Source organism: Mauremys mutica, chromosome 5 (genome assembly GCF_020497125.1).
Source record: "Mauremys mutica isolate MM-2020 ecotype Southern chromosome 5, ASM2049712v1, whole genome shotgun sequence".
Lineage (NCBI taxonomy): Eukaryota > Metazoa > Chordata > Testudines > Geoemydidae > Mauremys > Mauremys mutica.
Genome location: NC_059076.1, coordinates 14,496,966 through 14,511,475, shown reverse-complemented (window position 1 = coordinate 14,511,475; position 14,510 = coordinate 14,496,966). Strand labels below are relative to the sequence as shown.

The window sequence follows — 14,510 nt, the reverse complement described above, 5'->3', positions numbered from 1 at the left end:
TGCTCCCCCTTCTTTCAATGAGAGAAAATGAAACCCCTTCCTTGTTTTATCATTTTTAAGGTTATTTCTAATAAGATGTTAGCAGTGGTGATCCCTTCCTCTTTTGTTAGGACACTCATTTTTGCACAAGATCCTGGAACTTGTTCTTTATACCACAATTTTAAATGTTCTTCCAATTTTTTTTATATCCTTAGCTTGCTACCATTATTAACCACTGCAGGAGCATGTATAAGCTTTTATGACTTACAAGTTTGCTAACAAATAGCATTTTATTAATAGCTGGCAACATGTATGACATCACTAAGCACAGCAGGGCCATGGTGTGCTGGAGGCTACTACCCAGCTAGCACTTGTTCTGTCAGGTCTGCGATACAGACATATTCTCTGCTTTTATTCTGATCCTGCCTGCGTATTTCATTCTGTTAAAACAATGCAGGGGACTAGACTAGACGACATCTGGGATCTCAACGCCCTTTTCAGCCATACATTTTTACGATTGCAGGCCAGCAGAGTCTGAGTAGTTCAGAAGATGATGCCCTGGCTTTGGAGGGATGTTTCCCCACTGCGGATCGAAGGTTTTGTAGCATATGTCTGAGGTGGGTGGTTTTGAACAGTAATTTTACACCTCTTTCTGATCCTCCTGTCACTTAGGATATGCCTACATGTCAATAAAACACCTGCAGCAGACCCGTGTCTGACTCGGGCTGCAAGGCTCTAACATTGCAGTGTGGATGTTTGCACTTGGGCTGGAGCCTGGCCTCTGGGACCCTTGCAGAGCCTGAACCTCTACACCAGGTGTGACCAACCTGAGCCTGAGAAGTAGCCCGAATTTACCAATGTACATTGCCAAAGAGTCACAGTAATACATCAGCAGCTTCCCAACAGTTTCCCCAGCCCCACTCCCAGTGCCTCCCATCCCCTGGCAGCCCCACGGATCAGCACCTCCCTCCCCCACCTCCCAATCAGCTGTTTTGTGGCATGCAGGAGGCTCTGGGAACTGCAGGCTCAAGGAAGGGGGCATGAAGCTGTGGAGTTGGGGCGGGGCCTTTGCAGAGCCAGGGGTTGAGCAGTGAGTACCCCCGGCACATTGGAAAGTTGGCGCCTCCCTGTAGCTCCAGCCCCGGAGTCGGTGCCTGTACAAGGAGCCGCATATTAACTTCTGAAGAGCCGCGTGTGGCTCCAGAGCTGCACGTTGGCCACCCCTGCTCTACACTGCAATTTTGTAACCCCAGGAGCCGGAACCAGCTGAGAGGGGCCAGCCACAGGTGTTTAACTGCAGCATAAACATACTCCTTGAGCTCAGCTATTTGGGGCCTAGGCTGCCCATGGCCCCACTGCTGCAGTACACCTACCAATCCTTAGGGCGTTTATTCTCTGGCAGCCCTGGGTAGGGAGGTGTGGTTAGGCCATCGGAGGTGCAGAGCTGAGGCCCAGAGGTGCCTGTCTCCTACAAGGCCCACCAGAGGGGGGGGGGGGGGCAAGTGGAGTGATTTGCCCCAGGCCCCCACGAGAGATTTTCGTGGCCCCTGGAGTGGGGTCCTTCACTCGCTCCGAGGGCCCCAGAAAACTCTCACAGGGCCTGGGCCCCCAGAGCTTCTTCTGCTCCGGGTCTTTGGTGGCAGGGGGGTCCTTCCTCCCTGGGGTGGAAGGACCCCACCCCCACCGCCAAATTACCGCCGAAGCAGGACCCGCCGCCAAAGCGCTGGGTCTTCGGCGGTAATTTGGCGGTGGGGGGCTCCTGCTGTGGGTCTTCGGGGCACTTTGGCGGGGGGTCCGGGGAGCGGAAGGACCCCCTGCCGCCCAATTACTGCTGAAGCGGGGCCCCCCGCCGCCAAAGACCCCAGGCCCCCGAATCCTCTGGGCGGCCCTGGTCTCCTACTGCTGTCAGTGGGAGTTAGGGCGGGGCCTAAGTACCTCTGCGGCTTGGCGCCGAGCCGACCTGCCCACCGGCACACCTGGGGCCAGGGCACTTGCCGCCCTGAGGGGCCTGCAGCTCCCACAGCCCCACCTGGCTGTGACCGGCCGCCGACCCTGGGCTCCCGCCTTACACCGACACCTGCGCGGCTCCCCGCTTTGCGGCGCCTCGGGGTGTGGAAGGGAGGCGGGGCCCGGGCTCCCTGGTGCGGCGGGGATGAGGAGCGGACATGGCGGCGGCCGGTGGCGTCTCCCCGCTGCGCTCCTGCCTGCTGCGTCTGCGGAGATGGCGACCCCCGCCCGCCGGCTGCAGCAGCAGCAGCAGCTGCTCCCCGCGCAGAGCCGCCAGGTACGGGGGAGGGGGTCGTTTCCCCCGCGCAGAACCGCCTCCCGGGCGGGGAGAAGGGGCTGGATGGGGGCGCCCCTGGCTGCCCTCCCCGTTAGCGGCTGAGGGGGGCGGCGGTTAACGGCTGGAATTCGATGCTAACGGCTCCCCCGCGAACGTTCGGAGGGGCAGCGCGCGCGCGGCGGGGCTCGGCCACCTGGGGCAGCCCCGGCCTCAGGGCTCCTACCCCTGTGTCCATTCAGCCCCTCTTGAGAGCCGGGGGGGGGGGCTTCAAGACCACGTGACCCCAGTTGTGACGTTGAGCACCCCCATGAGATGCCCAGCCCCCATGTTTGGGTATGGAAATGGCTGTCTGCCCTTCCAGACCGCCCCTAGGTATCAGCCAACAGGGCTCTGGCTGCGCCCCGGGTTAGTGCCAAGCCCAGGTGTGCAAAAATCCTTAGCCAGGCCTGGGAAATCCTGAGAGTCTGCCTGGAAATCATGAGATTTTCTTTCCAAAATAACGCAAGTCTGTCTCTTAGCCATCTGGGTTCTGCCCCTCAAGGATTCCCTCGCGTCCTCTCTTCTAGCCTTGCTCTGCAACCGTGGGGGCCACTTGTTTTTTTTCCCCCACTGAAAGCTGAGATTTGCATGCAATCCTCTGACTCCAGCAGGTGGAGCTTTAAGCAAATCTACAAACATTGCCAGACTCGCAATGAAATCATATAAGAGTTGCCTGACTGAGAGCTAAAGTATAGGAGCGGGGCACCTATGTAAGCACCTATGTTTGGCATTTGAGCTCCTGATTAATCTCTCCATACAGTCTTTGGGTAGGTATATGCTACAGGGACTGTATTGGCATAACCACATTGGGGGGAGGGATAGCTCAGTGGTTTGAGCATTGGCCTGCTAAACCCAGGGTTGTGAGTTCAATCCTTGAGGGGGTCACTTAGTGATCTGGAGCAAAAATTGGTCCTGCTAGTGAAGGCAGGGGGTTGGACTTGATGACTTTTCAAGGTCCCTTCCAGTTCTAGGAGATTGGTATATCTCCAATTATTATTATTTTATTTTAGCTGTGCTGGCATAACCCAATTGTGTAGACACAGCCTACAGTGACAGAAGTGTTTTTTCCATTGATGTAGGAACAGCATCTTCCCAAATGGCGGTAGCCAGGTCAACAGATGCATTTTTCTGTTTTAACTAGCTATGTCTACATTGGCAATTAGACTGGCATAGCTACCCAGTGTGGATTTTTCATAGCCCTCACCGACGTAGCTATGTATATCTAAATTTTAAATGTAGACCAGTGTCACAAGCCGTTCAGACAGATTGAATGAGGGAAATAGAATTGCAAAATATTTATTCTGAAAATGGACCTGTTAATGGGTTTATTGAAACCCAAGATAATCCTTAATGCCCAGAAGCAAACACTATAAACATGTTTTGAACCTTAATTGCTCCTGGGAGGGGTACTTGGAAATTGATTTGTATTATTAAAAGCTTTTATTTGACCAAGAGCCTCCTTTTGCTACCATTTGTTCTGGGTCCAGAATTGTTTCTGTGTTAATAGCCCACAATCTAATATTTTCACTTTGTTAAATAGTGTTCTTCTTTATACAAATACAATATAATATTGTGGCACGTTTGTCCTTTTGTATGCGATATGATAAAAAGAAACAAAAGATATTGTAGATGGATGCATTGTATTTTAGCATCATTTGTTCAAGAACATCGTACAAAAAAGGACTAAATATTTTTTGTGGGAAGTTTGTTCAATTTATCACAGCAATGAACAAAAAGCCTCGTCAAGTCTCTCACCTCGACTGTGTAACATATAATTTAATGTGCTCGCCTGCTGGTTTGCTAACTTAATGCATAAGTACTCTTGGTATCATGGTATGACAATTCTTTGCTCCTGTTGGATATGGAAGAGGGGATTTTAGTCAGTCTCTTACCAGAGGCCCTTTTTTATCTAAAGAGTCTGTTCCAGGATAAATATTAGTAACATTGGACTTTATGTACATCATGAAAAATATCCTACATGGATGCAATACTATTTGCTCTTCACTAATTCTAAAAGGAAACAATCCGCCAGCACTACTGTGACAACATTAAGTAAATGTCCATCCGAATCTCTCTTCTTTCATTGTTCTAGAAAATAGTGGAGAGAACTGATCCCGTTGTTCCTGAGATGGATGTCGAAAAACATTGCCTTTTTATATGACTAGCTTTTTGGATGTTTGGTGCTTTTTGCTGTTATCCTTTTCCAGATCTGCCAAAAATAGTTGCTTCTATGATAATGAATTCAGCAAATCACATAGTTTTGAGTGTATTGATCTTAGGGGCATTGGGATATCAGGGATTGAAAGGGACAGGATGTAATGGACCATGTGATCTCCTGGGTTTGTAGTATTTCTATGATCCTCTGAAACTGATGCTAGGCAACTTTATCTTTGTTATACTTTATCAGTTACTGCATTTATTACGAAGAAACATTCACTGCATATACTATAGTAAATTTATACAAGCTTTAGAAACATAAGACTACATTATTTCCCTGCTGGGCTTTCTCAGAGCTCAGTTATTGGGGCTTTGTATATAGAGGGAACAAAAACATGTGGTGTAACCTAAATGGAGAGTTTAAACAGAGTATAATCGCCTTGTGTAGACATTCTTATTCTGGCATAAGAGTGTCTTTTTTGTTTTAATTTATGTTGCTTGGGAAGGAGTTTAAGATAAACTGAAAAAAGCCACTCGTATACTATAAGGTGCCACAAGTACTCCTATTCTTTTTGCAGATACAGACTAACACAGCTGCTACTCTGAAACCTGGAATAAGAACATCCACATAGGGACGTTACACTAATAAAACTATGTTAAATATAGCTGGCTGAACTTGCCCGAGTAGACATGGTCTAAGCAAAAAGGTTTTTCTTCAACTGTTACTCTCATTGACTTGTTCAGTGCACAGAAGCGCAATCTCATGTTTGTTTTTCTGAAGTACTGATATTTTGTTTCATGACTTAGTAGTTTAAGTACATATATTAATTTTGCTTTATTTGGAGTAAGTTGTCTAGATTTTGACCTGAGTAGGCAAGTAGGGGAAAAGGTTTAAGCTGGGTTTTTTTATGCTTTAAAAAATGGTTTAAATCCCATTCCTGGATGAAAAGCCGTATAAACTGTTCTTACCAATATCATAATTCACAATAGAAGGAAAGTAGTTTGAGAGTATCAGGGTGCCAAAGGGAGAGATGGCAAAATATTAGAATTTTCAATTTGTTTTTCTGTTCAACAATACCTTCTAGACAGAATCCGTTATGATTAAATGGGTAATTGAAATAATTTCCCAGCATTTGCTAGTCCAAATGCCAAAAGTAGCAGTATTTGCCGGCTGTTATAAAAGAGCATTCAAATAGTTGCCTCAATTATATAGGGAATCCCTGGATAGTTGGCTTTCTACAGAAGAATAAATTAGAGATGTCTCATGCAAAACAATCATCCTATATGAATTCAGAAAAATCTCAATTTTTTTTTAGAAGCAGTCCATGCTTGTTTTACTTTAGAGAATTCTTGTTCCTGATGGTCTCCTGAATTAGGAAATGAACTTATTTTGTGTGTGTGTGTGTGTAAGATATACCAAAGTAGTACTTGTCACCACCTCCTTTAAAGTATGGAAAAACTCATTTTATCATTAATAGCAGTTACAGAATTAGAGAATGTACTCTATAAGATTCTGTGGATAGCTAGTGAGCAAATAAATGGTTGAAAGCCTCATATTAAAGATGAAAAATAGAATTTACATTATGTGATCTTTGCTTTCAATGTAACTGGTATTTTACACTTTTTTAGAATGTTTGCTGCAGATGTGAAAGAATATAGACTAATCTTAAGAGAAATGCACAAGATGGAAAACATTTACTTTGGAAGGAGTATATTTTTGCCTAAATATTAAATGGTGGCATTATCTTCTGATTTTTATATCCATATGGATGCCCAGGAACTGGTTCACAATTTCTGCCCATACTACTGTAGTCTCAAATAATAATTTTCAGCAAGCTGGTAGATATTAACAGGAGGCTTAGAAGTGATAGTAAAAATTTGCAGTTTAGATATGGTGAAAAAAATTCTCATAATAGGAATTTCCAGAATGTTATACTGATAAAAGTGATATATTTCTTAATATAATATAATTCATACAAAAGAGTGCCATGAAGAAGTAGTGTCAGGTTGTGAATGGCGTGATGTTGAGTTGTGGGACAAGGCTGGAGTGGATACAAGGCAGTGTGTTTATTCTTATTGGTTTCTCTTTTCTCTTCTAGGACCAGCAGAGAGAAGAGATTCCATCTTCCAGAATTCACCACTGTCTGCTTTCCCCCATATGCCCTCCCTAGACCTTTTTTTTTTTTTAATCATTAAAGGGACACTGCCAAGTAATATTTTAAAATAATCCTTAATATTAATTTTACCCTAAATTGTGTTTAATTGCACTTAATCTTCTTAGAAGTCTAAACATCTGTATCTATATTTTTCCTATATCTTGAATCATCAACAATTTTCTTGTTATTTTAGTGTCTTATTGTCATGCCAAAACATCTTCCTGTCTGTAGACATGTACTCAATTGGTGTTACTTTGGGGAAGCAATTTAAGTGTTGCTCTAGTAGAGAAGGAGCACAATACTGGTTTTAGGCGACTTGAAGAAATATTGCTTCCTTTAAATACATTTATTGTTTGATCAAATAATAAGCTTAAAAAATGAATTCAGAGGACTGTACTCATCAGACATCAATTTAAAATTGGTCAAAATTTTGAATCTAAAAACTTTGACAGTGTCCCTTTTTAAAACTCGTTATAAATGTCAAACTACATTTTGCATAGGTGATTTTTAACTGTTATATGTGTATTTGCACAAGAAATTGGGTGGTGGTTTTGTATTGAACGTATAGAGTGGTTAGCCTCTCCTCTCAAAAAAAAATCATATTGATCGCTGTCACAACAAAACATGAGCAATTTATTTTACTAAATCGAATAAGAAAGTAGAAATTAACAGCCAGCATTTTTCCTTTAACATGCTTTTCTTTACCATCAAAATCAGCATATTCTCTATATAGCTTTTTACTGAAGTTATAGCCACACATTTTGTGCAAATCAGACTAATATACTTTTCCAAGATGCATTAGACTTGCACATCAAGCCTGGAGGTCTAGGATGAAATTCTGACCTCAGTGAAGAGTCTGGTGGCACCTTAAAGACTAACAGATTTATTTGGAAATAAGCTTTCATGGGTGAAAAACCCACTTCTTCAGATGCATGGAGTGAAAATTACAGATGCAGGCATTATATACTGATATATGAAGAGAATAATAATATATTATTTATTAAATTAAGACTGTTAGTCTTTAAAGTGCCCCCGGACTCTGTGTTGTTTTTGTGGCTACAGACTAATACGGCTACCCCCTGATACTTGACCTCAATGAAGTCAATGTGAGTTTTGCCATTGATTTCAAGGGGGCCAAGATTTCACTCCCAGTTGTTCTTTTCATAATGTCCCATATCCATTTTTGTCAAACAAAGCTTAAATAGAAATACATATTATCAAATAACAAAGCACTGATAAGAAATTTAAGTAGAAAAATCTCATTATAATAGCCATTATTGGTATTGCGCTTTATAAAGTTAACCTACAAATGAAGAATTTATTACTCTACTGCACTAATACTTGACATGTACAAGTCTATTCCTTTTTTAAATGTTGAAATAAATAAATTTGATGTTATACCTTTAAAAAAAATCTCCATTGTATATCTACTATAGTAGTCTCAGGAGTTCTTGTTTGTGTAACTGAGATGTCTCAACACACGTGGCAAATATGGCTAATTGTGAAAATATATTCATATTCTGTCAATGTGCATTCTATTTTTCTGAATAAAACATAAAGAGAATAAGTGTTTATGAATAGCCCCAAAGCATTTAATATCTGTACTACTTAAAGAATTAATATGATAGTCTACGCATAACAATTCTTTCTTTCTCCTTACCTTGATTTGAAATAATTTAAGCACAAGTGGAAATTGGGCAAAAAAATTGCTGGCTGTTTGGCCAGTAAAGGAAGAAGATGGAGTAGTCTGCAAGAAAAAAGAGGCAGCCTGTAATTATTTTGACAAGAGTAGTATATATGAAGAGGAGGCAAGCCCCAAATCTATTTTATTTATCTTTTCTCCTTCTGGAAAGAGGTTTCTTCAGGTTGTTGTATTTCCAGAGAACAACTATAGGCATAGCAAACAGTGAACTGCTGCACCGGACACTGATTTGTGCCAGAGAACTATCTACATTTTGGCTCTTGTTGTGTCACCCCATGTATCTTTTCATTTTATAACTGGTCCAGTGAATTAGGGAGACATTTTTAATAGTCTGGGAATAATATGGTAGTTGTGATGTTAGATTTCTGGATGAGTAAAATGTTAGTCTTTGCTCTTCAGGGAATTTGTATTGATGACAGTTGTGCTAAGATTTTGTAAACTATAATATGGCTAAGGCTAAAGAACATAAAAATGCAATATATTAACATAGTGTTAAAACTCTAATGTTAAAGCCAGTCAAGTAAACAGTTTCAAAACTGGAGAGTGTAGCTATGATCTCAAAGGCACGCTACTGAATGGTACGATAACTCCAGAGTTCTGTTTGGCATAGTGGAAATACATAAATAAATGCAGTAAAAATAAGATGTTTGGGTCCCAAGGACCATGCTAAACACAAGAGGTGAAATCCTGGCCGCTTTGAAATCAATCGTAAAACTCCCATTGCCTTCAAATGGGGTCAAGATTTCACCTGATGGGTTTGATTCACAACTTCAATGAGTCTTGAGTGAGTAAAGGGTTCACAATCAGATCCAGAGGGAGTAATCAATAATAGCTTCATTGATAATACAGAGTTCTATCACCCTAATTAATACAGATAACTAAAACTTAGTGTCCTTAGTCGCAAAGTTTAATAATTAGCAAAATAAAACTTAATCCTTTTACATAGCCAGTTTCAAACTGAGAGTTTCCTTTAAAATAGAGATGCATATCAAATAGCTGCCATCTGTTTCCGCAGAAGTGCTTAGCAAGAAGTACTTAAAAGGGAGCTATGTGTAGTGTTATAGTTCACTTGCATTTTCCTAGGTACAAATAATGTTTTAAGTAAAATGTTATTAGCTCACTGTTACTTACTTTACAAAAAAAACAGGAGTACTTGTGGCACCTTAAAGACTAACAAATTTATTGTAGCATGAGCTTTCGTGAGCTAAAGCTCACTTCTTCGGATGCATCCGAAGAAGTGAGCTTTAGCTCACGAAAGCTCATGCTACAATAAATTTGTTAGTCTTTAAGGTGCCACAAGTACTCCTGTTTTTTTTGCGGATACAGACTAACACGGCTGCTACTCTGAAACCTTACTTTACAAAGTGAAACTTACAAAGTCACGTATGTTTTCTGATAAAGATCCGTTTTATCTCTATAACTGCTGATAAAATAATTTCAGCATCCTTAAAATAATTTACATTTATAAATTAAAGAATACATGGAAGAACCACTTTGGGGACAAACAGGAATTTTCGATAATTTTAAAATTTAATCCCCTACATGTAAATAATCATCATAGCATTTAATGCTCTTTATACCCCAATAAGACACTGGTTTTCTAGTAATCCTTTTATTTCTTTTTTTCAAACTTGATTAAGGGGCTTTCTGCAATGACATTTGGGGGTTAAAAATTCAGAACACTTGAATAACCTCTACGATGGAAAATGTTCTCTATGTATTTAACGCAGCCTGAAAAATTTGGCCTGTCTGCTCACTTGGGACTTATTTTACATACCTGACCACAATATATTCTATAGTAGCCTTACCATCTTGGTAAAGGTGAGAGAGAAGATTCAGTGTATGGGTTGTTACATTTTCTTAACGAATGTGCAAGACTGCTTTAGTGCATGCTTATGTTTGTTTTCTACACATGTCCAGGTGTCTTCTTGTTTTGGTTGCTGAGTTTAAGCAGACCCATCCAGCTATAGCAATTTTAGATAGACTGGCGAAAGTATTTATTTTCCTACCCCTCCAAAATGTATGCATTTACAAAGGGACCAGCCTAAGGGTTTTGGGAAGATTTAGCAAGATTAGGTTTGTTTTTGAAGGGAGGTGATACCTACAACTTAACAGGCTCTTTTTACATACGGAGTGTGAAAATAGCCTTTAATGCTCCATTCCCCAAAGGCCTAATGATTGTTTTACATTGATTTGCATTTTAAAGTTTATCTTCACAAGAAAAAGGGCTGAAACCTTTTCATCTATACAAAATTAAACATTTTTTTTTAACATTTCTACTTTCCTCATATCGTGGGAATCTGCAGTGGCATGCTTCTTGGGTTGTAAAGACCATTTCCATAAACAGCCATAAGATCTCCCTCCCTCAATAGTCTTATCTTCGATTTATAGAAGCCTATCAAAGATAAGGCCGTCACTACTGTTTGAGTTTTCATCAGCTTTGGACTTTTCTCCAGAATTTCTACATAGTTGCAGAAGTAATATACCTGAAACCGGGCATGGTATTCCAGGTGGGCTTTGCCATGGCCTTCTACAATGGTATAATTTTTCTTGTTTTGCTTATGTTTATTTACATCTTCTGATGTAGCCTGGAATCCTTTTGACCTTCTGTGCTTTAACTGAACAAATTGTGTCCATTTTCATATTAATGCTAACTTGAAACCTTCCTTTCATTGCCAGGATATTCCAGTATTCTACCCTGCATGTTATAGTTTTTGTATTGTAGTTTTTAAGTAACCCATCTCCGCTCTTAAATTTGCTCATATTAAAATCTATCAGCTGTTTGATAGTTCACTCCCTTAATGTGTTTAGGTTTTCTTGAAGATTATCTTTCTTGCTTAAAGCATTGATGATATTTTGAATGTCAATGATTTCAGCAAAATGCACCACTAGGTAGGAACAGCCCTCCATTCGGTTGTTAAAATACATTGAAAAAGCTACATTCTTTTATGAGCTGTTACCATTGACAATTAGCTCTGGCTTATGCTTGTATGATTTGCTTTATATTATATTTAGAAGGAACACAAAGTAGGTATATATCCTATCTTCTAAGAAATATATTACCTCTCAGCCACAATATATTGGCATAACATTTGTTCTTGACCAAAGTCAATGCACTGTATTTATCCATTGCATTTTTAATTGGGCACTTCATGCTCTAAACCATATTAGTTTATACCACCAATTTCAGCTTGATGAATGTTAGAGAGTCCTAAATATTTTGTTGTGTGTAAGGTCAGACTTAAGTGATGTCAGCTCTTTTAGACCTGTGCCATGGGGCTGGCGTTACTCTTTAAAGCTTGCTTGCTCTTAGATGTTTTAGAAGGTTAGACTGTTTATGTAGGATTAAGAAAATTAGTCCTTTGATAATAAAATTACAGTGAAAACTAGGAGGCTAAATGAGAATAACATGATTTCACTTATATACACTATGATAATATGTTTTAAAGAGCAGATTAAATACACACAGTATTGCCCAACGCGGGTGACTATCAAGTGTAGAAAAGGATAGATCAGAGCCAAAGTATTGTAATAGCCAAAGCATATAACATGCAAGACAAGAGGGAACCATAGGAAGGGTAAATAAGGGCATGTATATAACTGAGAAGTGTGAAATTACATCTGTCTCCTATCTCTAGTATCATAGTTAAGGAAGGATAGTGTTTCCCACTACAAAACATTGTGGGAGAAAAGCCACCTTTTGAATTAAAGGAAAAGAACAGCAGCTGTATATTAGTGGTTCCATTTGAGCTTATACATATTTATAATTTTATTGGCTTTGCTGTGGAATAAATGGAGTTTGTTCTCAGTAGGATGTTTATACCAAACACTGACCTTTCAAGGACACCTCCTGGGTTGGTAGTATTACACCTTTTCGTAAAAAATACTTTCTAAACAAAGTTAATCTTGTTACTCACATAAAATTCACTTATTCTAAACTGAACTCAGTTCAAAGCAGGGCTTGGTCCCTTGCAGTGTGTGCATATGCATGTGTATAGACACAAAACGATATCCTATATGAATTCAGAAAAATCTCAATTTCAGAAGAAGGAAGCAAGATGTGTGAATGGGAGGTGTCTTGCTCATAATCCTGCTTCCTATCTAGAAAAGTGGGAGCAAGCTTCCTATAGTATTCTGATCCTTGTGTCATGGATCTGTGGCCCACCAGCAGTTCTCCTGATGCTGTGTGTAAGAATAGAACACTGGTACCCTCCACTGTGCAGTTCTGTGTTTCGCAGGAGGAGTAGACACGTCCACTGGTACTTGGCACGTCATATATATCTTATTTAAACCTCTGAAAGTAAGATTTATGTTATCTATAAACATGCAGTCAGACATAATAGACATAATTTAATATAAAAAGATATACTATTCCTGTCTAGAAACAATATTAAATATATATATTTATCATGCTTGGCTTCCTTGATTTTCTTTGGAATGTGAGAAAAGACAAGGAGTTGAAATATTCGAGGAGATAAACACGTAACTTCAGAGGAGGGGTAGTCCAAGCAGGGTCATACTGTATGCAGGCAGTGTTGGCGCAGCGCTACTATGTCATATATTTACATATGTCAGACAGGTGAGACTGGAAAACAGAGACAGGGAAAACAGGGTGGGTACAGACAGGAGAGTCAAATGGGAGATCTGGATGGAGAAGATGGAATTGCTCCTGAGGATGCTCTTGTCCAAGTGAATGACTTCCATTTTCAAACAGTTAACTGAGGGATGTTGAGAGAGAGCTGCAAACTCACTTTGAGACAAGAAAGTCAACAGGAAGGAGTTGGTAAAGAAGCAGCTGAAATATAAGTTCAGTTAAGTATCAGCAGCATAAGAGTGGCAGTTAAGGTTAAAGGTAGTTATAATAAGACCGAGAGAGAAAGTTAAAGTTTACTCAAAAACTGCAGCTAGTGAGGAATTCAGCTGCTCACTTGCTTAGCGGTGCTTCTAGCAGGATGCCTATTAAGCTGTACTCCATAGTCCATACTCCTATTTTCAAGGTGTACTTACTACTTAAATATATATAAAATATAGGGGAGTGAATAGTGGCAGATTTTAGAGAGTTTGAGAATGAAAGTTCCTGTAATTTCTGTTGCCCAGACATGTGGGAAGTCGAATTTTGGAGTTCTTGGTTGAAAGTGGTTCCAAGAATCTATGCTCTTTTTTTCCAGAGCTAAAGTAATTTTACAGTGGCAACCTGACAAGAGTGAAAGATTCTCTAGTTAGAAAAAAATATGGGCTGTGTTTCCCTGCAGTTCTGTATTTGGTGGATTAGTTTGGCCCCCTGTATCTGTCTGGGGAGACCACAGTTAATTTTCATTCTGAGGTCCATTCAGACAACAGCCCACATTAATATTAAAGCGGGTGCACAGGTTTCTGAAATAATAAAGTAGTATTGTAAGAAAAGATTGGTGTAAGGAGGGGACAGTTTGATATTTTGCTAGGAAGGCAGACCTGGCCTGATGCAATTTAAGCAAAGATAGAGGTTATAATTTCCCATTTTGTTTCATTTTTACATATAAAGGTGGTCTTGGGTTGATTGGGTCATGCAGAACATCTTGTTCCAAACCAGATAAATGAGTCAAGTTTTCTCTTTGATTAACAATTTTATTGCTTTATATATTTAAGGGGTGCATTGCCTGACACAGCAAAAATGAATTTTCTAATATCTGAAAGTCACACACTTTAGCTTTTCTGTGAAAAAGTAATAGGCTGGAATATAAGCATAAAAGGTTAACAAGTGCCTGATCTGGATAACGTAACCTGCAACCGGCTGGCCCAAATGTGAAACACTGTAGAAGAAAGACCCTAAATAAGGAAAAGAACAAACTAAGATTACTAGATACTTAAACAATGTGGGACTGCTAATATTATCTATAACCTCAGATTCACGATCTGACAATTTTGATGACTAATTTACTACAAGGTAATTGTAGGACAGGCAATATTGTATATAAAATGAAGCATTTCTATTACAATCAGGGACAACTGAATGGCATGGTGGACAAGTTTTTAATGTTGCTCCTGCTTATAAAATGCAGATCCCATTTTCCTCATGCACCTCTTGAAATCAGTGAAAGTTTTGGCTATGTAAAATGTACAGGATTGAGCCGTAAAGGTTGGGGAGTTGCTGCCTTTATGAACTGCAATACTTTGCATCAGCTTTGAAAGTGCTAACTCCCTTCTAAGAGAGAAA

At 40.2% G+C, this 14,510-nt stretch overlaps 1 protein-coding gene across 5 annotated transcripts in view; it reads left to right on the top strand.

Moving 5' to 3' along the window:
• The first annotated feature begins 312 nt into the window (after nucleotides 1-312).
• The window catches only part of MTHFD2L (methylenetetrahydrofolate dehydrogenase (NADP+ dependent) 2 like), a 67,323-nt gene continuing 53,125 nt past the window's right edge, over nucleotides 313-14,510 (top strand). Inside the window, exons 1-3 of one of the 5 annotated variants that reach the window (XM_045017381.1) lie at nucleotides 313-362; nucleotides 503-596; nucleotides 6,559-6,669. Coding sequence is in view for 1 of the 5 variants with exons in the window: in XM_045017380.1 (XP_044873315.1) it covers nucleotides 2,145-2,263 (119 nt within the window). In the remaining 4 variants the exon portion in view is untranslated. Of the gene's footprint in view, nucleotides 363-502; nucleotides 597-1,968; nucleotides 2,264-2,507; nucleotides 2,597-2,625; nucleotides 3,070-6,558; nucleotides 6,670-14,510 lie in introns of those variants that run through there. The other 4 variants (XM_045017384.1, XM_045017382.1, XM_045017380.1 and 1 more) reach the window with 4 other exon arrangements.